Source organism: Enoplosus armatus, chromosome 5 (genome assembly GCF_043641665.1).
Source record: "Enoplosus armatus isolate fEnoArm2 chromosome 5, fEnoArm2.hap1, whole genome shotgun sequence".
In the NCBI taxonomy this organism is placed as follows: domain Eukaryota; kingdom Metazoa; phylum Chordata; class Actinopteri; order Centrarchiformes; family Enoplosidae; genus Enoplosus; species Enoplosus armatus.
Genome location: NC_092184.1, coordinates 4,163,942 through 4,188,833, shown reverse-complemented (window position 1 = coordinate 4,188,833; position 24,892 = coordinate 4,163,942). Strand labels below are relative to the sequence as shown.

The 24,892-nt window shown below is 42.0% G+C and overlaps 2 protein-coding genes across 5 annotated transcripts; both read right to left on the bottom strand.

Moving 5' to 3' along the window:
• Positions 1-2,298: 2,298 nt before the first annotated feature.
• Positions 2,299-14,284, bottom strand: ywhae1 (tyrosine 3-monooxygenase/tryptophan 5-monooxygenase activation protein, epsilon polypeptide 1). 2 transcript variants are annotated; one of them, XM_070905267.1, is made up of 6 exons: positions 14,087-14,284; positions 10,675-10,874; positions 9,799-9,905; positions 9,245-9,451; positions 8,451-8,587; positions 2,299-3,490 (listed from the first exon to the last, which is right to left on the bottom strand). In XM_070905267.1, exons 1-6 carry the CDS (start codon positions 14,148-14,150, stop codon positions 3,438-3,440), a joined length of 768 nt encoding a protein of 255 aa, XP_070761368.1. In that variant the 5' UTR covers positions 14,151-14,284; the 3' UTR covers positions 2,299-3,437. The 2 variants fall into 2 exon arrangements, with proteins under 2 accessions (XP_070761368.1, XP_070761369.1); XM_070905268.1 differs by having other exon boundaries at positions 2,299-3,484.
• A 4,687-nt stretch (positions 14,285-18,971) lies between these two features.
• Positions 18,972-24,631, bottom strand: crk (v-crk avian sarcoma virus CT10 oncogene homolog). Of its 3 annotated transcripts, none has more exons than XM_070906230.1 (3): positions 24,194-24,631; positions 22,822-23,436; positions 18,972-19,553 (listed from the first exon to the last, which is right to left on the bottom strand). In XM_070906230.1, the coding sequence occupies exons 1-3, from the start codon at positions 24,416-24,418 to the stop codon at positions 19,416-19,418; spliced, it is 978 nt and encodes a 325-aa protein (XP_070762331.1). In that variant the 5' UTR covers positions 24,419-24,631; the 3' UTR covers positions 18,972-19,415. The 3 variants fall into 3 exon arrangements, with proteins under 3 accessions (XP_070762331.1, XP_070762332.1, XP_070762333.1); XM_070906231.1 differs by having other exon boundaries at positions 22,822-23,411; positions 24,199-24,631; XM_070906232.1 differs by having other exon boundaries at positions 22,822-23,411; positions 24,229-24,631.
• Positions 24,632-24,892: the final 261 nt, after the last annotated feature.

Genomic DNA, 24,892 nt, shown 5'->3' with positions numbered 1-24,892 from the left:
CCCCGTTCTCAGTCCACTCATATATGATCTCCAGGTCGACCCCCCCCCCCCTCCTTCTCATCGTAGAAACACCTGACTAAGCAGCAACGCTGTGAAGTGATTTGTGGGAACATGCCCCCTGGTGTGTGTCAGATTGGACCTCCAGAGGGCGCTAGAGGAGCTGCTGCACCAGAACCATCTCGCCTGGTCTCGTAGCTGCATGAGAAAAGAAATGTAGTCCACTTCTATATTCATTTTAATAAACGTACAGTCTCATTGGCTCATATCGTAGTCTCTCCTGTATGCAGGTATAATGTTACTCTTATCTAATTCTCTTGGACTGAGCATGATTACAGTACAAGGATTTGACTGACCCCCGGCCTTCTTACAGTATACTGAGTTAGTAGGGGCAAGACGGACGTTAATGTAAATCAGAATTAATGAGGAGGAAATCAGATAGAAACATATTAAGGGCTTGCAAAATATGACCGAAAGAAAACCTTTCCTGTTTGTCAGACGAGGATGGAAGGTTTTAAAAATGTTGACAGGGACGGGGACAGACTCGTAATTTATCTCACATCCTTGACATTTTGCTGCCTCTCTCTGCTTGACTGTAAATCACCATCATCACACCTTCACACACCTTATGTTGCGGAGAAGTAGGAGGCAGCAATTACAATGAAGGGGTTTATATAAAAAAACAATGTCCTACCAATGACGTTTAGACCAACAAGGCTAAAGAGTATATAGACACTCTAGCAGCTCTGTGAGTGCTCATTGGAAGGAAAACTAAGCTATTGGACAGATAAACCAAAGTCTTCACACAAACTGAAATTATGACCTGATGATTGTGCTAGAATCAAAGTCACGGGATCAACAAAGTCATTTGTATTCATCCTGAACCATGAATGTCTGTGGCAAACCTTGTGCCAACCTGGTCCAGTATATGTCGAGATATTTCACTGGGTAAGACCGACAGACCACTAAGCCATCCCTAGAGCCATGCTGGTATCTGAAAGGTCGGAAGGTCGCCCTCTTGGGAGCACAAACATACAAAATGAAAAACACATAATGGAATGTATAACGATATCATGGAAGTTCACCACTATAGCAGAGTGATGATATCGACTGAGGATGTCACTGGAGAAATGGAGTGTGTGTGAGAATTGCCTCTTAGATTTGAACAGGTTTTAAAACATTTCTTGTGAAACTTGGCTGATATCAGGTCAGCAGTGGGTCACCCAAAACAATGAGTTTCGTCCTCCGGGAGGCATGGACACTCACAGCTAATGCAGTCATTTGCTGTCTTCATTTTGTTGTCAAGAGCCCAAAGTTGGGATCAAGTAGGAAGTCTTATAGTGGTGCTGCATGAAAGGTCGGGGGTCACCCAGATGGATCCTGATCAGATGTCTTGATCAGTGTCGCTCCTCAGCAGGAGATGCAGCCAACTGTCAGGCAGCTGCAGCAGTTCAGGCTGCAGGAAGGAAGTCATTTTGACTGGCTGTTAGTGCCCGCTGCCCGCTTTCTGTCCGACTGGCTCCTCCACTTTCACCTGCGAGTCTAAATTTGGGCTCGGCACTGAGCCCAGGCAGTTATTACGGGTGATGTAACAGTAGAATAGGCTGCAACTGCTAGAGGTTTCAAGCCACTGGAAGCCACTAGGGAAGGCAAAAGGTTAAAGTCTCAGGGTGCTCCAAGAATGAACATGTATGAGTGAGTGCTTGAAAAAGAAATGGCGGAAGAGGTAAAGGTGGGTTTGATGGGCGCACACACACACACAGTCATGATAATAACAAAACATGGCAACACAAAACACAGTGAAACTGTCTCAGCCGCACAAACTTTTTTGCGAAAGCGTCGACGATCACTCTGTGCACGTCACCAGACGTCCATCATCAGCTGCTTACACAGTGGCAGCAGCTACAGTCACAGCAGAACCACGGGCATTAAGATTGCATTTGTCTCTCAAACACTATAAATAGAACATATAAATTTATGATCACGCTCACAGTTGCCAACTCGGGATTCCAGTAGCAACATCTGCTCTGTGTGGCAACACTGTGCTAAGGTTCATCCAGTTTTGGGGTTTTGGAAATGCAGTATTGACACTGAATTCTTTACCTCTGAAGAAACACCTGTGCTAATGTACAGAACTCATTATAACAAGGTAGTAATGCTCATTTGAACAGCCTGCAGTACCTGCAACCAGCACCAGGACGGCTGCATTTCACTCATTACCTTGTTTGAACAGTTCCATGGATTACATTTGTTCCCTTAACTGTCATCTCAAACGGCAAATAAAATAACAAACGCAACAAGTCAGTTTGTAATGTTTAATTTAGATTGTTTAATGTTAATTCCATGCTGTGTTTCAGTAAGAACAATACAGATTCCCTGTCTGTGGCTTCAGTCAGATATCCAGTAGTACAAATCAGCTCCAAGTTACACATAATGAAGCAAAACAAGAAGAGAAACAAAGGAAACAGCAAAGAAAGAAAACCTCTGGACCTAGAGGAGCTTTAGTAAAAAGTAGGGGAGAAGCAGCAGAAAAGAATATGTGTTAACTCATGCAAGCACTGACAATCTTGATTTTAGGGCTCTCTTGTTAGGGAGCGGGGCCAAAATGAGACTTGTCTTACACAAGTGAGAAATCTCCCATGTTCTTTTATTATTTATTAAAACCACCTGCTAGCTATAAGTCAACCTTCAGAGATTCAGCATGTGTGCACAGTTACAGTATTTCAGCACAAAGTACAGTCCAAGGACAACTACAAAAAAAGGACAACACTATGGTGTAAAAGTTCAGCACTTCTTTGCCCCACGTGGATATCGCAAATTTTCACTTCCTCTGAAAACCTAACTTAACAAAAAGGGCACTTGTAGTTTTCCAAACTGCCCATAAAACGGTAAAATGATTCGCATGACATCTCACTAAAAACAGAGATAAAATAGCTCCCATAACTAATAGTCAACATTATCAGTAATAAAAGTTAATTTCTGTAATTACATTAAGAAAACAATTCTCAATACATCCAGCAACTGATAAAAATATTGAAGAAAAAGCAAAAACAAACAAAAATACAATAATGAAAACAAAGATAACATTTCAGAACCGCTTGTACCAGGACAAAAAAAAACAAACAAAAACAAAACAATCCAGGGACTTTCTTTACCTTTGTCTTTCTAACATTGTATTTCCTGTCTCAATTAAGTGGTATTTACTTGAATGATGTAAGGGCTAATATAAAAATAAAAAAAGAAGAGAAAAATAAACTTGTTAACTCCGCGGCCCTGCTGGGTCATGGAGCTGCTGAGGTGGAAGAAAGGAAAAGGAGGAGAGAGGAGGAAGAGGAAGGTGAGTCAGAAAGGGAAGAGTTGGAGGGGGGAGGAGGATGGGGGATGACGGTGGGGAGGAGTGTGAGGAGGGTCTCAAGTTGTTGGCTGTTGGTGGCATAGTCTCACTGGGCCTCATCCTCAACGTCTTGCAGTGCCTCTTTGTTCTGTTCTTCACCTGGTCAGGAGGAAAGACACCGTCAGTGTTCGTCTGTTTAAACGGCCGTCAGGATCTGACTGCTTGCTCAAACACAAGCTGTCCATCCTTAATGAGAGGCACGGAGGCTTGACAGTTTGCAGGAAAGCCAATGAACTCAATCAGTTGGGGAATTCAGTTTGGAACATGTCCAAGAACAAAGCTAGGGCCATTATTTTACATCTTTTATAAAATACTGGAATTAAAAAACAGGTGACAGTAAAAGCAAACAAAAAAACATAAAGCCGTTTGTTTGTGTCTTTCCTCCATTTTGTCTTCGCTTTCTGTTGGCAGAGACATTTTCTGAGCTTCATTGGTGGATGTTGTTTACTGTGATGGGGGGGGGGGGATTTAGAGCCTTTACTGAAAAAAAGTAGCAATACTACAGTATAAAATAGAACGCAGAAGTATTTGGAACATTTTGAAAGCACTCAGAGAGATGATACTATGAGATTATTATTACGGATGCATTAACGTGGAAGCAGCCTGATACTGCTGCAGCTGGTGAGGTGGAGCTCATTTGAACGACTTTACATAATGTTAGACGGTTTCATTTGCAATATCCCCAATCTCACAGTCATTTCTGTCTGTAACCGAGGCTTAAAACAACCGGTTACACTTCAATCAGCTTGCTTTTAAAAATGTTGTTGAAATAAATCAATGTGGCTTGAAACAAGAGAGAGTGAGGCACACTGCTGCACTAGAATCATGAAAAATGAAACTACATTTTACAAAATACTTGAAACAAGTTGATTTGCTTTGGAAATAGGTTGGGATATTCTCGCAGACTGGCACACGTTTCCCTTTTAAAAGAATACAAGATTTGAAGAACTCAATTACAGACTAAAATGATTGGATAAGGAGATTTTGTGCACTGAACAATGCAACATAATCTATAAGATAATCATATGTTTTCTATGAAAAGTAACGTATAAGTAACTAGTGACTATAGTTGTCGAATGAACGGAGTCGAATAAAGACAATACTTGCATTTGAAATGTAGCGAAGTAGTGATATAAAGTGGCATAAAACAGAAGTACAAGTACCTCATAACTGTACTTCAGTACAGTAATTAAGTAAATGTACTGTTACTTTCCACCACCGCTGGTGAAAAATGTCTTCTCGCAGCAGGAGGAAGACATTTGGACTTTTTCAAGTGGAAATCTTTAAAAAAAAAAAAAACTTAATCACCACCTGAGAATGTCCCTCAATATGCATACTGAGCCCAAATGTAAGTGAACCAGTGTTTGGGGTTGAGTGAACTGTGGTATCAAATTGTGTATCACAGTCACTCATTCAAGTACAGTGATTATAAACCTGACAGTGTGAAAACAGTGAATGGTGAGCTTTTACACAAAAATTGCCTCATGCAGATACTGTACATCTGACAACTTCAACTTAACGGAGGAGGCCAAATTATTGACTATTTCAACTGCATCGGCATTTGTTTGTTTTGCTGTACATGTCCCAACTAGGTGCTGCTTGTGCTGAAATGGTTGACTGAAGTAGTACAGAGTGTGCAAGCAGTCTAACATGCAAATAACGCGATCTGAACCGCTGTTCCTTGTACACGTTTAACAGGCGACTAAGTCTGTACAAACATGAGGCGAGCTCAGATGAACTATCTAAACTCAAGACAGCCTGTTTTAACATACTGTGGTGGGAGATCAAAGATTGCAGGCCTAGCACTTGTTAATAAAAAATCCACAGACAGAGTGAGTGACAAAGCAACGGGTGAGTGGACTGAATTATTAAACCGTGAGTGAGTTAGTGTTGAAAGGAAAAAGGAGGCGGCCACACACACACACACACACAGCAAGGCTTGGGTGAGCAACACTTACAAAGTACAGTTAACATGGGAAATGAACAGTCAGGTTTGTTTCCTTTAGGACTCTACAGCAGAGGGAATGAGAAAAAGACAAGAGAGATGACGAGTCACTGAGAAAGAAAAAAAAAAAGTGCCGGTGGATGCTCAGCAACACAGCAACACGCAAACAGCTGGAATGAATGGAGGAGGACAACAAAGGAATCAAATAAGACTGAGCGATTTATCATTTTTATATCGCAAGAGCTGTGATTGTATCTTGTCTTAACAAGCTGTAGTCTGTGAGTAGTGACAATTTAGCAGCTATAAAGACAATCTGTGCCAGAGTTACTCAGCTGGAGCTTAATGTTGCTGCTGTCTGGTTAATATGGTATCTGTATTTATGCTTCTCCAAAGATGGTTTTGGGGAAGAGGAAATACTCTCTCTCTTTCTACAAATAACATATAAACACTCTGTATAAAAACTGTCTTTTTGCTCTTTATAAAAGACCAACAAAGTGGCGAGTTTTTGTCTACACAAGCGCGAATGCATGAATTTCGGGTAGCTTGGCAGTTGTTGAGTGCTGTTGACTGACAGACAGCTGGTAGACAGAGTTGTTTCATTTCTGCATTGAAATGCCTAAAAACGTAGAGTTGTGTAGAGTTGTTATTACCCCAAATGTTACCCACAATTTTCAAACTCAGATAAATCTGTAATTTTATTCAAGGTAAGGAGCGTTTCACTTGGTTGCCTGTCAGTGGTGTCATTTCCCTTTACCCCGTCTAGTTGCTATAACTTCCAGGGAAACACCAAATGATACGTCAGAGAGTGATGAAGGAAGGAATACAATGTCACAGAATTATACAAATTTTTTTACGGTTGGGTATCAAGAAACAGTTCCGAGTTGGAAGTGCATCCAAATTTCCAAGAACCATGGATTCGATAAGACGCGGGCATTTCTATGATGCTTATCGGTTCCTAACTTTTGCATATTTCAGTGGCACTCCCGGGTGAACGGCAGTGAGCTTTTTACAGTCCAAAAAAGTTGTACTTGTCTGCCAGGACCTGCGACGCAGAGGTGACGTCACGTGATTTGTTACGCAGTATGTCAACAAAGCATGTGAGACGAGACACTACTGTTTTACATCCAGGAGCATGGCTGACCGCAGCAAATGCTCGAAGGTTTGGCTTAATGTCACTAAAAAAGACACAGCAAAATGCCAACTCCTGCAGGAAGGATGTTTGGTGCAGAGAGGAAGCACCTCCAATGTGATAAAGCATTTCAACACAGCGTGAATCTGAAGGAATGCACCGTGTTCGATGTGTTGCGGTCGCCCCAGAATACAGCTAAAGCTATCATTAGCAACGTAGTAAGACATTTGCCTTTTATATAGACTGTAAACGAATGATGTCTGCAAATTATTCTAATATATATTTTTCTTAGAGTCAGAGAGCACCCCTCCACCTCCGGTTCTTCAGAAAACAAGCTAATGCGTACGGTAATGTTACAACAACGTTCAACACGCTCGTGAAGTTATTTTTACTAAGACTGTTTTGACCATGGATAACTGCGCTGTTGCCACGATTTAATTGGCCACATAACGTTAGCTACAGTAGCTGTATGAGTAGTTGACTCATCTCATGGTAAGTAAGCAAGTTAACGTTCGGAATGAAATGACGCGACGTGAATAAATACATTTCCTCGGCCGTGAACAAGATTTCTGCCTGAGTCACGTCAGATAGATTTTCCTCTGTGGTTGTTTAACAATGAACTCCCGTGAACACACGCTACTTCCCGGCGTCTTCGAACTACGTCTTTTGTTATTGTTTTGATTGAGAGACGCCTAGCGGCAGAAATTACATAGTGTGTGCTTAAACTTTTGAGCGCATCATATTGTTGTGAGCTTATAACCTTAAAAGCTCAAAACCAGGACCTCCAGTGTTGAGGGCTGTGGGGCACCTCGTCCTGTCGGCCTGTACAGCTAACGTTAGCTCGAGCAGAGCGGTCAATAGCAACATTAGGGGTTGTCAGTCTGATATGAACACTGTCTGATTTGATTAACCAGCAGTTTGTAATTATTACCGTAACTGTCCAACTATGTGTGTGATATCAATAAATAATACCACTTCAAAATGAAATAATTAATAATGAATAATAAAAAGTCATTTTTTCCAGCCAGTTTACTTAGAACTTCTGACTTTAAGTGACCGGTTTTAAAAAAAAAAAGAGGACCCTAACAAGCAACTATATTTCTCTGTAGTTTAGTCTGTGTATAGTTTAATTCATAGAAATTAAAGGCAATTTAAATCACGATATTGATAAAATTATGCTGCAAGATGGAAAAGCAGGTGATCTCTGTTAGGTAGGATGGTTCTGACTTTTAGCTTTAGAGGGCCGACTTCAGCTCAGTCACATGTACACCAGTAAGACAGGGAATCTGTAACAGACCAACTCCGTACCTGGGCATGCACACTGTGAGCAACATGATCCAGGTCCTGTCTTTATAACCACATTTCATTTCATAGCCTAAAACTAATTTATCTTGGGCATATAAGCACAGAAAAGGTAAACACGAAGTAAAAAAAAGGAAGCTGAAAAAATCCAATCACAACTTATTCCTTGAGACTGTTCACCAATTGTACTGGGATTCAGTACACATAGCTGTGTAAACAGCCAGGTCAGCAACTAAGCTCGTGAGCACAGCCATAACAGAAGTCAAAGGGACAAATTCTGATGATAAACAATTTTGAATTCCTATTTAGCGGATTGCTGCCGCTATTATTCAAGTGACATCTTGTGATGAGAAAGCTACAATCATCCGTTAGATGTTTGGATTGCTTTTCCTTTTAGAAATGTATGCAAGTATATATTATAAATATTATATGCTGCCATTCAGCGTGACTTGCACTGCCGATGACTGGAACAACAGAACATCAATCAAGCTGCTCACAGTATTAAGACACGTTATAAATCCAGTGTAAAAAGGTTTTAGGTAGGTAACAAGAGATGAGTGAGTTAGTTCATCAGTGTATCAGCATGTAGTCCTGGAAAAAGAGGTTCTGCAGAGACAAACAGGTAGATTGCAGATACAATGTCCTAGATTAGTATTAGGAATGGGGGCACCATGGTATCTTACCCTCTCCCTGCATATCTGAAGTCCATAGTGTCAGGTTGTCACGTAACAACTGCATGATAAGTGTGGAGTCCTTGTAGCTGTCTTCACTCAGTGTGTCCAGTTCTGTGATGGCGTCATCAAACGCAGCCTTTGCCAACCTGAGCAAACAGAAGAAATCACTTCATACTTAGTTTTACTTGAGAGCTTTAACTGTATCAGAAAATTTATTCACACTCAACATTTTACTGGTTATTTCTCAAGCTACAATACGGTACCTCACATTAAAATAAGGTATAAAGATGTTTTGTGTTTATCTACATCAATTCTTGTTTGCTGGAAAGGGGTTCCTGTTATTACATACATATTCCTTTTTGTATATGTGAACATAAAGGAAAAGCTACACAGGAATGGCTTGAAAACAATGTTAATGTCCTGAGGTGGCCAAAATCACAGTCTAGCTCTTAATTCAAGCCGGAACACATTATATTATACATTATTATGAAATAAGACGTGAAGTCAAGGGGGTGGATACCTTTTAAAATGAACAAAAAGGTTTTAAGTTTCAGCCTCACCAGTCAGAACAATAGCCATGGAGGGGCAAAAGGCAAGAGCGTCTAGTTATGCATGGCAACTGAGGAGGATTAAAAACAAGAGACGGTAGCTAGGTTCTTTATTGTCAGGGCTCCTACACTTTGGATCCTTTAAAAAAAAAAACCCTCTCGTGATCAAATTTCGGAAGGTGCAATGTAAATAAAAGATTGTACTCTGCTTTACAATTGTTGATGAAACTAAAGAGAAGCACAAGAGACAGTAACCTGCAAGCGCGGTCAGGCGAGTTGAGGATCTCATAGTAGAAGACGGAGAAGTTGAGGGCTAGGCCGAGGCGGATGGGGTGCGTGGGTGGCAGCTCCAACATGGCTAGATCAGTGGCGGTTTTGTAGGCCACCAGGCTGTTCTCTGCTGCCTCCTTTCTGTTGTTGCCAGTGGCAAACTCTGCCAGGTACCTGTGGTAGTCGCCCTTCCTGGAATTGGGGGAAACAAAAGTTACTTTCACAACGGTAGTGTTTTCTTTGGATGATAGTGTGTCGTCATACCCGATTGAGCTTGCTATGTAACTTATTACATGAGCCTTCACTTCACTACACTGTAAAATGTTCTTGATAAGTGAACGATTTTTCCATGTTTCCTCAGATGCTTTGTCAAATTCCCTAAGCTTTGCTGTCTGGAGTTTACCTCTCAATAATCCATGTTGAATCATATGACTATGTCAAATAACACACAAGCACACACACTTACTCATTCTGTGCAAGGACTAGAGAGGGTTTATTTATTCATCTATAAATTTACATTCAGACTACAAAGCGCTTACATTTTGTTGTAGAAGACCTTAGACTCTCCCATGACGGCAGAAGGCAGTAGGTGCCTTTCCAGTGCGTCCAGAATGTCACCACAAATAGACTTCAGCTCCTTCTCAACCTGCCACCAAACAAACAAAATAAAGATGATCATTGATCATTTTCCATTCAAGTTATATTTTCTGCTTCTGCGTGGGTGCAAGGGTCCATGTAATGTAAATTTTGTTATCTGCCCATGTCCACGAGGGTCAGAGCAGACCATCCAGATGCAGCCAAAAACGTATGACTGTGTGGACTATGTGCTGACAAACTTGTGTGTGTAGTAGAACTGTAGCTGCCCGTGTCCTCTTTCGGACTATATCTGCCCTTTTTCAACCCCAAGCTAACAATCTGCTTATAGTCTGCTGGTAGCTTCAAAGTTTAATTTTATTAATCCAATTTAGATGTTATTGAATGCTCACTGTGCTGTGATAGTGATAGAAGACAAGTGTCTCACAGGAATTTAGAGAATGACTAACAAAATGAAGGTGCAAGCCCACCCATCTCTGAATCCCATTAGTTCACTGACTGCAGTCCAACTGCCTCTCCCGTCTCTCTGACCTCTCCCAGATTAATAACCAGATCTTATTTCCTTTCATAAAAGCAAGTGAGAGAGGAGCATTTGCCAACTATGACTCAGATGCAGTCTATCCAGTAGCTATTATCAATATGAGCTAGTGATTACACATTACACATTAGCACAGCAAATGAGATGCTTTGAAATGAGAAACATATTTGGGACAGTGGGACATGGTGAATCCATGCAAGTGCTCCTGACAGACGCTGTCTAAATACAAACACTAAGCTTGTTTATGGAAAGTGACAACCTGAGCCTTTACTGGGTGCTTTACCGTTTGCCTGTATTCCCGGATCATCTTCAGTTTCTCCTCTCCGCCCTTGTTCTCTTCCCTCTGTTCGATACTGCTGATTATCCTCCAGGAGGCTCTCCGAGCTCCAATTACATTCTTGTAGGCCACTGATAGTAGGTTCCTCTCCTCCACTGTGAGCTCCACGTCCATGCCTGCCACATTCTTCATAGACACCACCATCTCTATTGAGGAGACACATGTAACACACATTTTTAATCTTCTCATCTTTCTGTCTGACTAAATGACAGATTGATTCTAAAGGTGCGAGAGATTTGATGTCCGGATTTCTCCAAACCATAGCGTCAATTCCATTATTATGCTGTGGCAAACAGAGATTCAGATGTATTCAGGGAAGAACCAATTGTATGCCACTTCCAAACATTTTAATTTGATACTGTGCAGTACAATCTTACAGCAAGTTAAATGTGCTTCACAAATCCATGAGTTTTTGGTTGGACAAAAACACACATTATGGATTAAGTGTTCGGGTGTCATGGATGTTGTGCTCAAAATTTACAGTTGACAAAGTGTTTTTACTATAAGCATTCAATAGCAGCGCAGCGCCACTGCTAAATAAAATCTCCCCAAACACAATAAACTTGCTATCTCTTCTTTAAGCAGCCAGAGTCTGGGACGAGTGAGCACCCCCAGACATTGCCACCGTTCAACAGTCTGTTATTGGTTCTTCCAAAGCGCATTTTGGCTGCAACGGAGCAACAACGCGGAACAGCTCAAAAGGTAGCTAGCCCACTCCTCTTTATCTTATTTAGCTAACTCAACGCTGTAACATCCACTAGGAACATCCACATTTCACACGTGTGTGTTGTGATTGAAGTTGCAAATGGAACATTCTCTGTTGATAGTGCCATAAGTAATGCGCCACAGATTTAACAAGACAGCTTTTTCTGAATGATTAAACTAAGCAGTATAGCCTTCCTTATAATAATCTGTTGCTTTTAAGTAGCTGAAATATTATAAGCTAAACTGAGCATTTCATTAAACGCAATTCGACAAATATGTGTCTTAATCCATTCTCGTGTCAGCAGACGCACTAAATATCTTCTGGCAGTGTACTTCAGCACTACTGCTGGAAAAAATCCTAGGGGAAACGCTGGCTTACAGAATATGCAAGACAGGTTTAACTGACAAAAGGGTGTTAAAGCAGCTTCCTAAAAAGCACCAAACTTCCACCTACCCACTGGCACCAGCAAACGCACTGGTCCGTCCCCAAGGATGGGGATTGGGGTGAAATGCCCCCCCCCCCCCCCTGCCACGACCTCCCAAAATTAATTTTCAAGTAAAAAGACAAAGAGAGAAACAAACTGATTGCTGCATCCACTGCAATGTGTGAGTTTTGAGGCAAGTTTTCACTGACCACTGTTGATTGATGCCCCATGCGCGTAAGGTGCAGCTGGTCCTGAGGAGATTCCACACAGACATGCCGCCCTCAGACACAGAGGGAGAGGTGCTGCAGCAACCCTCCACCCCCAGGTGGGTGAGTTATATTATATATATCCTGTTGGTTATTTTTGGTCACATTACGCCTCACTTCTCCTGGTCTTTGTCAACTGCAAATTGGTTTTAATTATCGAGCGCAGCGCAAGCTTTCCTATAATATTTTGTATTGGCCTGTTGTGGCAGGAAGGTGTGGTCCAGATTCAGACAGCATGACAAAATATAGTTCAAATACAGCTTTCAACCATCAGCAGCACTTTAAAAATGTGGTTTTGTCATGAGCGCCAACTCTGTGCTGTCAGTTTAGTTATAGTGATGACTAAAGTAGCCTACATTTCTTACCTATACTGCTGTCATATTGTTTCGCTGACCAAACGTCATATGGCGCTGTCAAGATATTACTTACAATGTTCTAATGGCATTATGAAAGTCTTTTACACAAATGTGTAATTAAGTCTGACTGTAATGCTGTGGTTTTATTGGCTAAATTACAAATGCATTGCATGCATAAATTAAGAAAATCACATCACATGAAAACATATCGTGGATCTTGCATGAGGATCATGATGCAACATCCTCCAAAATTGTATTATAACTTCATCAGTTCCTCCCTGAATTTCATCCAGTAATATATAAAAAATTTAATATATGAAATACAATATAAATACAGACCACATTTCCATTATGTCCCATGTTTTTTCATTACGGGACACTCAAAACAAAAAAGAGGGAGGGGAAATCTGATGCCCGTCCAAGAAGTTTCCTCTGGCTACGGACTGCACACACATAACCCAATCACTGTCACATCATTGACATCTAATGTGCCTCTCAGGTTTAAGTATGGTGGAAGGTGGAATTATATGCCATTTCTACCGGCTGGCAGATTATTAACTTTTACAATAACCATAACAACTTTGTGGGTTAGACGGTAAAATCGTGCAGGCTGGATTCTATTTGAGTCTGAGACATAAAGGTAAATTAGGGAATATGACTTTCCCATGCTAATCCAAGACCCCCTTTAGAAATGAATCTTTCAACGATATGTTAACATTTGATGACCTATGGCAGAAAAAAATATGGATTCGACTACATTCCAGCAAGGTTACCATTTAGCCAGTAAACCATAAATCACTCTGTAAATACACTCGGTCCAAATCCCGTGAATGAGTCATGGCACATTCACTTAACGTTACTGGGCAACGTATGACCGATGGCAAAGGGAGCCGTCTAAAAACAGCCTCTACAAGGCCTGTAATGGTATGACAGTCTGACAGGAGTATACCGGAGAGAGGAAGAGGGAGTCATTTTCACCAATCGATCCGTACAGCCTGCTTGCAGGGGAACACCCCACCAACTGAACAGCTGCCCTCCCACTCCCACTCAATGCTAACACACAGCAGGCTTCTAGTAGCTAACGCCTCGCTAATATTGAAGTTAGCCAGCATCGGTGCCAGAATCACGCAAAAATACTTGGGACGTTATTGTGGTTATAAAGACAATAACACGACACCGTGTGCTGCTTGTAGTAGCTAACCAAGCCAGTAGCTCAAGTGTTAAGCTATATAGCTAGCATGGTGCAGGGGAGGCAACTCCTGACAGCTCACGCTCCAGTAATCCGCCATTTTGTTGTGGCCCCTTCGCTAACGTTGGCCACTGTCTGTCACATTCGTACAATTTTCCTAAAACAAATAGACTTGCTGGCACCGGCTCTTGTTTTAATGCTGCATTCGTTTCTTCCAACAAGGACCCATCTGTCATGTCAATGAATAGTTAGCTGAAAGACGGCGGTCATAGCCACGTTAGCTCTCTTGTTAGCCACGGCTAACACTGAGCTACCTAGTTAAGCACTGCTCCGTTAACGTTAGCTAGCTCGCAGGAAAAAGAAAATCCCTGCGGCGAACATGTCCCACCCCGAACCAGCCCTGAAAGTGTGTCTTACCGTCATATCGCTCTGCTTGCTCGGCAAGTTTTGCCTGATAAACTAGATCCTCTCGCTCTCCCATTGTGTATCGAGATGCAAGTAGAGTGGCGAACTATTTAAAGTGACAATTCTTCAGTGAAAAACACGGCGGTGTGTCAGGTCTATAGGCGGTTCCTAGAAATCAACTGGGTCGATTAGTGTTCCGCCCCACCGGCAGCGCTGTGCTGGGATGGAGTAAAGATGGCGACTATAGCCTCATCCGCGTACCGCACATACGCACATGAGTCACCAGCTTTGATACGTCCCCTTGTAATTTTTATTTTTGTGAAGAGAGAACAGTCAGCGGAATCTCTGTGCGCTATTTTAGAGAAACTGACTCTAAATACGCTTTTTGCGTTTGTAAATTATGTGTACAGTCATTATGTTATACCGTCAGTTGAATATGATCCTAGTCTTTTTCAGAAATAACTGAATAATTATCCGTAAAAAAAAAAAGAAATCTGTAAACATCTGTGATGTTGCCTTGTACTCCGCCTCCAAAGTACAAAGCAATGTCATTGTTTGTGGTGCTCAAAGTATTGGAAATAACAGCTGAAAAACCCAACAGCAACTGATGAGGATTTCAAATGTTCTTCACTTCTTTCATCAGCACAAATTCAACCCTAGTCACCTCCATTACTGGGCTGTTGGCTGATGTTTTGGGGGGTTGGTATCTACATTCTTGGCACATCTCCATGGTTTGTGAGAAAATATGTTTTGTGATTGGAGTGAGTGGACCTTTAACGCACAGTGTCTCAACGTTTCAAAAGGAGTACATGGTTACATCAGAACAGCACACAATAGGGACAATAAATCACCACTCCACGAAAAGTACATTCAGTTGAATGGTGAGGCAAATACTACTATGGACCACATTTGGAGGTCCTCAACAGCATCCCTATCATTACTTTACAAAAATATATATATCAAGAGACTACCTTACATTTACATTTTGAGTGCCCTCTAATTGATTATTTAATTTACCACATTTATCTCATGACAAAAAACAGTGTCTACTAATAACATAACACTTTGGGTTGACGAAACAGATTGCCAGTTAGTTGCCTATTACCATTACATTATCATTAAACATTTCAGTAGTACTCTGTATAAATGTACCTGTGTACTTTTAAAATATTTTTAATTCCAGTAGTAAAGCTCTTTTACGTTAACATTATCGAAGCAATTTTGATTGTGCTTCTCAATATGTGAAACAATGCTGTTAACTGCCAATAGCAACAGACCTGATAGTCCACTAGACCACATTTCACAGCAGTTTTCTTGCTAGCTGCAACACAAGTCCTATGTAGGAGTCCACATTAGCTTAGTTAAAACTTGGTTGTCTGGATACATTCCAACTGTACACTGACACTACGGATACCCAACTTCATACAGTGTTACTAAAAATACCTAGTGGTAGTATGAATGGCAATCATTTCTGTAGCTAGGCAACTGCCATGTGCAGCATGAATGAAAAAGGGTGTCTGGTTATGACTTGTGCAGTTCAACGAGCGAGCATTAAAATATATATTAGACTTCTTAACAGTATTGTTGAAGTGATAGCGGTAATGTAACGCCGAGTGCGAATGACGCTCATAGTTTACAGAAACATACAAAAAAAAGTCAGTACATTAAATTTGTCATGGTTTGACTTTATTTACTAGTATATTAACACATTACATGCTACAGAAAATAAAAAGGTAATTTCAATTGTCTTGAAAGAATATAGTGTTATAATAAAATGGCACATTTTGATATTAACACAATTTCCACTGGCATTTTGCCACCCCTTCCTTTTTATGAAAGGAAACGAATGACTTCATGCAGGGCTACTAAAAAAATACTTCTTGGTGGTTTCATTGGCAACACAATTTATAAGAATGATTTATGTAGCACCTGCCATGTGCAGTGTGAGTGTCAATGAAGCTTGATTTGATCGGAACTACAGATAAAAATGGACTGTGTCAAAAGCTGGCAGTAAAGACAAATGTTACTTTCTCAGACCAGATGTTTCCAAGAAGTCAACCAAATATTTTCAAATAGTAAATATTTTAACATGGGTTTGGAAAATGGCCAACTTTAAAATGAAATGTGACAGCAGGACAGAGCGTGTCAGGCAAAGCTATAAAGGTCATGGAAACTAATGTGTGGGAGCAATCAAGGATCATTTAAAACCCTAAAAGGGAGAGCATATATCAATGCAAACTCATTGTAAAAGCGGTAAGTGCATTCTGTTAAAAATCAAATTTCATCTCCTTTAATCTCATAAGCACTGGCAGAACATGCTTTCCAGAAGGACTCCATTTCTCCGAATGTTGTTATAGTGCCACCTAAAGGTGTCAGAAAGTACTGTACGATGACATCTGAGAGGAACCTCTCACTTGGAAGAGACAGCGAGTTCTCACAGCTCAAATTCAAAAGTGGCCCCAGGTTCATTCTGGCAAAGGTCTAAAACTACACACCCAGCCTGCTTCAATCCAAACCAGTCTGCATTATGATACATGAGGGTGATGATTGTCAGGTGTCAAAAAATAGATTGATTCAATCTCAACAGAATACAACCTTTTGAGGGGGAAAAAAAAAAGGCAATCTGGACTACAACATAATTTAGCTGTTCTATTTGCAGGATCTCTTGGCAATACACACATGGCAGAGGGTGGAGAGAAAACAGTAACGTAAAAAGTCCACGTTGGCTTGTGCATCATAAATGGACAAGGCTTTAAATAAAAGAGTGGCAGAGGATTAAGTGAGGAAGCACAAAGGAAACGCAGGCTGATAAACCAGCTTAAAAGAACAACACGGTGCATGGTGGCGACGAGATCATTAAAAAGGTTAAAAACAGTGGGCAAGTACCAAATAATGCCACTTTCTCTTTTCTTGGACACATTTGACAAGATTGGAACACAGAGCAGTCTGTCTTGCTAAGGTATATTCAGTGAGCTGAAAGCAGAGCACTAATATGAGAAGACGGTACTAACTAACATGGTGGGCAGCCTACATTCACTCAGACGCAGAATGAGAACACATGTGGCCTTGTGAGGGCTGGGAGCATACAGATGTGCCCCCCACCCCCCTCGAGTCAGTTTACCCATTTTGCACCAGTGACCCATCGCTCCCTCCCAACATGCAGCAGTAAAAAGTCTACATCGAAACCGTTTCCTCCTGCACAAAATCAGCTATGAAGAAAACTATAACTATAACAAAAAAAACAATATTTTAGCATGTAATGATAATCACATAGTACATCATTTCATAACAATATGTTCTTTTTTTCCTTACAAAAGACTACTTGGTGGTACTTGGTCGTAGTAGATGGGTGGATGGGGCTGAGGTGAGCCAAGGTGGGAGGTGCGGAGAAGTTTAATGTAGTGTTGCCTTCATCTCCACCTCAACAATAGTCTTGAAGTTTCTCAGGTTCACTGCTGGGGCCTGCTCTACGGCTAGAACTACATGAAGTCACTCCTAGCTGCTGGTCTCGATTCAGTTTTGTTTTCTCCATTTGCTGTTTGGTGTGTGTGTGTGGGGGGTGGGGGGGGGGGGGTGCAGGACTGGTCCTTGGTCTGCTCCTTGAGGAAAACTGTACACCTTCAGTTGACTTAGCTCTTTCATTTCTTTCTGAGACACAATATTCCTGTCTTGAATCTTCCCAGCGATACAATGCTGCAGCTGTATTTGAGCCTTGCTGCTCTCGTCTCTTACAGTCTTGGGTTACCCTAAAATAATGCTGCATTCATGTCCAACAAGAACAAAGGCAGATGCATACTTTTAAACTACAAAGTACATTAACCTCAACTTAGGTAGGTACTAAACACTGCCAGAGAATATCGTTCAGTGTAGTTTTGGAGATGTAAATGTTAGGTGTTCCCTTCAATAACAACATTTTAGAATTAAATATTAGTCATGAGTCCTATGTTTTTAATTTCCCAAATGAAGACATCACCACCAAGAAGACACCAGTTTGGACAAAAATATAATGCTGCCATGGCAGGTTTGTGGCTGACATGGCAACATTGTCCTGTGCTCAAATTCATCACCCACTACATGCATGTACTGTGAGTTTGAAACAAGCAGATCAGGATCAAATAGTTGGGAAATACACTTATTCGATTTCTTGCCGAGTTCGACATGTTTGTATGGTAAATATGAAGCTACTGCTAGCAGGCGATAGCTTAGCTTAGCATAAATCCTGGAAGTATAAGGTGAAACAGTCTACATGTCCACATGTAACTACATCTGCTGACCAGCAGAGAGTTACAGCAGGAGTAAAGACAACAAGTCAACTATTTAAGAGGGTTTATGTGCTGGACTATTTTCTTGGCTGAGTGCACTGACTTCCTGGACCACTTGCTGGTTGCCTGGCAACTGGTCCAGACCAAGAAATAGTATGGCATCCATAAAAATGAATTGTCTTGTGAAATTTCAGTTTCTGTACAGATTAAACAAATGTTTTAATGAAAGTAGGTGGATTTTGTCACCTTCACACAGAGCCAGGCTAGCAGTTTCCTCCTGCTTCCAGTCTTTATGCTAAGCTAAGTTAATCAGCTGCCAGCAGTAGCTACATATTTACAGTACAGAATTATCAATCTACTATATCTACAAAAATTATCCATCTCTTGGCAAGAAATTGAATAAGAGTATTTCCAAATAAATGTTGAACTATTCCTTTAAATAAAGTTTGTAAAAAATGAAATAACTACACGATAACAGCTCCAAACAAGACAAAACACATGAAAACTGTGTTGTCACTCTTCAACTTAATACTGTATTCCCATCTGACATGAATGCAGCATGAGTGATCCTACAGCGATGTAACCATGGTGACGGATGAGGACGAGGATGAAAAATGACATGGCGCTGAGCAGTTATCTTCTGGCTCCAACACAGGAAGTGGTTGAAGTCTGCGGTGAGGAGCCTCCGGAGGAGCGAGTGTTGAGAACGTGTCCGTATGGCAGGGACATGACGAGGGGAGGGTCTAAAGGGTGTTGCCACATACATGGAACAGGAGGTTCAGTTTACAGTTCCACTGTAGAGTATATAACGCATTTTTAAGTCAGTCAGTCAGAGCAGGTGGTGGGGAAAGGGGTTGTGATTATTCAGAGGGGTAGAAATGGAGGGTGTGTGTGTGTTACAAGGGTCCGACGGGGGCCTGTTTGTTTTGTTCTCAGTGATTCTCTGAAACTGTACTTGGTGCAGGTAAAAGCCGGAGTAGACGTGAGGGAGGTGGAGTGGGTGAGTGTGTGGAACAGGGAGGGAGGGGTGAGGAAGGGTCTAATACTAGTGTCCAGGTTTGCGGCCAGGCTGTCCGCTCTCAGCTGAGTTCGTCCTCGGCGTTGTGCTGGTCCAGCAGTTTGACGTGTGTGAAGGGAAAGTGGCCACGTTTGCCTTTACATTCACCCTCCCACTGGCCGTTCACGTTTATTTTGGTCACCTTCACCATGTCGCCCACCTGGGGAGAGAGGGGAGAGAGAGTTCAGCAAGAAGGAGTCACTCTGTGGCAGACAAAATGCCAATGACATTTATTATTAGCATTAAAAAGAATGAAAACACAGATAATCCACTGTAATCCATTGTTGCCAGGAGGAACATTTTTGATAACTTATTTATTGTTTCAGTCATTTATCAAGCAAAAATGCCAAATATCCACCAGATTTGCAGCTTTTGTCTATTTTATGTCACTGCAAATTGAATATCTTTCAGTTTAGGACTGTTGGTCTGAGGACACGAGCATCTTGAAGATGGGACTGGCGTCTGGGAATTTGTACTAGGCATAAATAAAAATAAAAATAAAAAATAAATTTAAAAAAGCAACCCTAAAACCAAACGGAGTTGCAGTCCTACTGTCGGGTGATAGCATGTAGGATTACAGTTGACCTGGGCAGGGAGAGGAGTGGCTGTTCCTGTGTCACTGAACCTGAGCAAACAAGGACTAACAGACAGTTCCAAAGTTCAAGTCAGTGCGGGCGAAAACTGAATAGTCAGGGGTTAAACTCAAAGCTTACCCTCCGACACTCTTCCAGGCACTCATAGTATCAGTTTGATAGCCTGTTACCAGTTGCGACAATCTTCCTCATATTAAATGAGTAAGTGGCAGCATTTGCATGGCTACAGATGTCCAAATCCAGTTTTATTTCCTGTCCCCAATGCAAGACCTTCAATAATGAGTATCCTTTTTTTCCACCTAATGCCAGTTCACACTTAAAATTACATTAGTGAAGCAATTTAGGTATGTTCGGGAGCTAAATGGCTTCCTACAGTATCCAGTAAAGTAAAGCGCCAACTAATTATTTTCCTTGTCGACTAATCCTCCAAGTATTTTCGATTAACCTTGTTTTTTTTATGACACTGTGTGAAAAATGAGATTAAAAGTAAGATTTGCTACTTTGTATTAAAAAACTGACATTCAACCTTTGTAGCCATTGTGGGGTTAAGATGAAAGATTGTATTTGCTTAAGAATATTCTCAAATGTTGGTTGTATCATTGAATGTTTTGCATTCACATTACTCTTGTAAATTTCTGCATCCACTAGGACTAAATACAGTCTTCTAAAAAGATGATAAAGTTGTTTTGTATACTTAATATGTATGGGGGGGGGGGGGTACAAAGGTTACTGGACAGTATATAATCCTAACCAGAAACAACCTGGAAAACACCAGGCAAGATAGAAGAAGAACAAGGCAAGGTAGCCTGAAACGTCTGGTGAGATGAATAAAGCATGGTGTATGTGGTTTGTTTGTTTTGATGTCCGACCAACAGTCCAAAAGCCATACATACGTAGCAACAAATCTTCACATTTGAGAACCTGAAACTAGGTAATGTTTGGCATCTTTGCTTGGAAATTTGACAGTATTAATTCAAAGTGACTCTGCTTGCATGCCTTGCTGTAGCTTGTGGATATCATTAATTGAAGCTGCTGGCTGCTGTTTGTTTGTGTTTTGTTTTGTGGGTCACGCGTTAACAACACTGAAACAGTTCAGAGTTATAACGGAGCAAAATTAGGTGTTTTTCATAAAAGATGTACCTGAAGTACAATGACCTAAAAATAAGTAACGGATAAGGCTTTACACAGCAGGTATGAATGCATAAAAAAAAAAAAAGCATCGTTGATTATGACAAAATTACCACACAGTTGAAGCAACACCTCTCTGACAGTTTCTACAAAAACTGAGCAGTATAAGCCTAACAGATGTGGTCTCTATGATAGAGCTGAAACAATGAATCGAATACTTGATCAATAATAAATTAATCCGCAACTATTTTGGTAACCGATAGATCGTGCAAGTCAATTTCAAGCAAAAATGCCAAACTAACTAACTAAGGATTTGCTGCTTTTCTCTTGTTATTATGATTGTAAATTGAGTGTCTTTGGGTTTTGGACTGTTGCTCGGATAAAAACAGTGATTTGAAGTGTGATGAATATTCTTTTTAGAACTTTAGTGACATTTTATAAAACAAACGATCAATCAGGAAAATAATCTGCAGATCTATCACTAATGAAATGTCCAACGGCTCTATCTCTATCTCAACTAGTCCAATTTTATAATAGCCTGCAACCACTGCCACAACTTTATGATGCTGAAATGTTTTGTGTCTCAGAATTTAGAAAACAGCATTAATACATAACCACACGAACCACTCGAAAGTGTTATTAAGACACGGACACAGCTAGTATACACAACATGATTCAATTCATATATCACTTTAAGTTGGTTTCATTTACTGAAGATAATCTTCACAATCAGTGGATTTTCGGAAGACAAGATAAGGAAATGTGAGCTAATCATTATCTTTCCAGTGCCGCCTTGCTGAGTCATCTCTGGCCGACTAACGTGGGCAAAACATGCAGCCTCGCATGGGTCAAAGCCAGAAAAGTCTACCACAGGTGGGAGTGGCAGACACTAACTCATACAAAGGATCTACCTGGTATATGTAACTGAGCAAACTTCAGACAAACAAAGTTTTTCCAGCTGACGCATGAGCTGGAGTAAGATGAGTCAACCACCACCAGCAGCAGACTGGTGGTTTGACTCCACAAAGGGCAAAAGAAGGGTACAGCTTGAAGAGTCAAAGGATGGCTCTGTATTAGTATCTTTGTTTACAGTCCAGCGGGGCAGAAGAGACAAGAGCACACTTCGACTGGCCTGCCTCCTGGTCCCACTCCTGGCTCAGCTTGACTCCTGGCTTCACAGAGACCAGAGGAAATGGTCCTGTTCCCAAACACAAACTATTTCCTTCCCCCAACGACCTGCTCCGTGGGAGCCCCGCTCTCGCTTCCGGACAGTTTTAACAGCCCAGCCACCGTGAGCAGGGAGCACAGCTTAATGGCAGTTTTGCTATTGGGGTATGCTATTAGGTTAAATTGGGGAGGGGGGGGGGGGGGTTAGGTGCCCCTCACTCAAATACAAGCCTTGTCCAGGAAGAGAAGCCATCAAGTTAAAAAACATTATGGGACTTCATGCAGATGCTGATCTCTGCAGAAGGATCCGTGTTATCTAGAAAACAAGCACATTCTGACCTTGACTCCTCTTCACCCTGCTCAACAAACACTGACAAAGAAATAGTTGAAAGCCCAAAGGGAAAGAAAGCGAAAGAATGTGAGCTCAGTCTTGATAAGCTCTAAGGGCTGGTCCTACATCCTTCTTCCCTGTCCCCTTTCCTCCAGCACATGTTAAGAAGCAAAAAAAGAAAAACACCGCACACACACATCCATATTTACCTCTAAGGCCAGGGCAGTCTTGTCGTAGGCATTGGGCACCCTCTTCTGTATGGCCCTGGCATAGACAGGTCCATTCTGGAGATTTGGGAGGGGGGTGGGTTGGGCGTACTGGCTGGGGTCTCCCAGCAGCGGAGCGCCAGACTGGGCTGCAGAGCCGTCAGAGTTCCCTAGCGCTGCCATTCCTCCCGGTGGTACCCCAGGCACGCCGGGCCCCGCCGCCGAACTGGGAGATGCCGGTCGGTACTTCTCCACGTATGGCACTGGAATCATCCCTGCCCGGCCTTCAGAGTTCTGGGCATTCCACCACTGCTCCTCTGGCTTCTCGAGAACTCGGAGAATGTCGCCCTTCCTAAATGGGAGATCCTCCTCGTCGTTGCCGGGGAAATCGAAAAGCGCCCGGACATACTCATCTTCCAGGCGAGGCGGGGGGCCTCCACCAGGGCCGACGCTGATGAAGGAGGTGTGTTTGGACTTGTTGATGGGTTCTATTAAGGTGGTGGTGTCCAAGTAGTGGATTTTATAGAACTCTAGCAAGGCAGGGAGAGCGTCGAACTCCTGGTCACCAATGCGGAACCTCGGATGGGCCAAACCTGGTGAAAATGAGGGAGGAAGAGGAAGAGTCAGAGAAACAAAATGATACAACTTCTTATCCAAAACACAACCTGCTCTTGCATGTTCAAATCCGACAGATCTGAAGCGTGTCTATTTATGTAACCAGGCACGATGGTGGTGATTTCCAGAATGACAAGGAAGGATTTTTGTTTCCTTATTTTACATTTCTTTCCCCTTTCATATTTGTTTTGCTCCATCCAATGAAAGTCTGTGTTGTTCGGCATAGAGGCATGAGGAAATATTCTCCTATGCAGGAAGAAAAACCCCAGCAGAGGCAGGGGACAACGTCTGGTCAAAGTCTATTAAACCCTGGCAATAAGACAAACTTTTACAACTCTCCCAGGATCAGCTGGTAAATTAGGCTCATTTGAATGGTGTTAATGGTGCACCAGGACTTACATTAATACAGTCTGCTATTTGAAAGCTCACACCGCCCATCACGATGTCTTTTAGTGACAGAAGCGTGCATCAATCTCTATGATTTACTGAAACAACGTGCTGTAGAATATCTAGTGTGTTGTCTGTCTGAGCCCTGGGAAAAGCTCCGGGACCATGACCGGAGGTATCTTAACCTTTTAACCACCCAACATCCAATTGACACATGTTCCAATGTGTCTGGCCTGCTGTGTTCTCCATACGAGAGAGTGGAAAAGGCACAATTGCGCATCTCCTTTGGTGCAAGTCATGCAAGAATGGTCACATCAGCACCTCCACATGCCGAGCCCCCTCCAAATCCCGCCCCCCCCCCCCCCCCCGGTGTCTTACCTGGACCGGATTGTCGGTTGTTGCTGATGCTGTTAATTATGTAATGCGAGACTTTGGAGTTCTCCGATACCGAGAGCACATAGTCGCCGGGGCTGGTGATGGAGTCCCGGACCAGAAACACGCCGTGCCTCTGCCCCTGCAACAGAGACACAGCCTCCTGCCTGCTCAACCGACCCCAGTACCAGCTACCGCGGTCCTCCGCGTCAAAATTTCCGGCCATGATAACCACTCCAAAGCCGAGGCTTCACCGGGCCTTCCCTTCTCTCCCTCCCGTTATCCACAAGCAAAGCCTTCAACTCATACAAAAACTTTAGCGCCTAGAGCACGTTTAGTAAACAGGCGACATCCGCAGCTGGCCGTTAGGACATCAATTCGCCGACATAGAACCGCAACCACGAATTAAAAAGGACTCGTATTTGGTTTGTGGCCAGAGTTAAGCTCTAATACTCATATAAGGCGTTTTAGCGACAGAATTCCAGCTACAATCCAGCGACCGATGACAACTAACTTCAAAAACTGAAATGGCGGATACGGGAAAACAAAAAAAGACCCCACTCACCGGATGTGACGTGGTAATTATGTGCGCCAGACGCACCAACGTCAAGCTAGTCAGAATCTAAAACAGTAACACAAAACTTCCGTTTGGAGCGACACAATATTATTTAGCTAACCCTACAAGCTTATAGTCATCAGA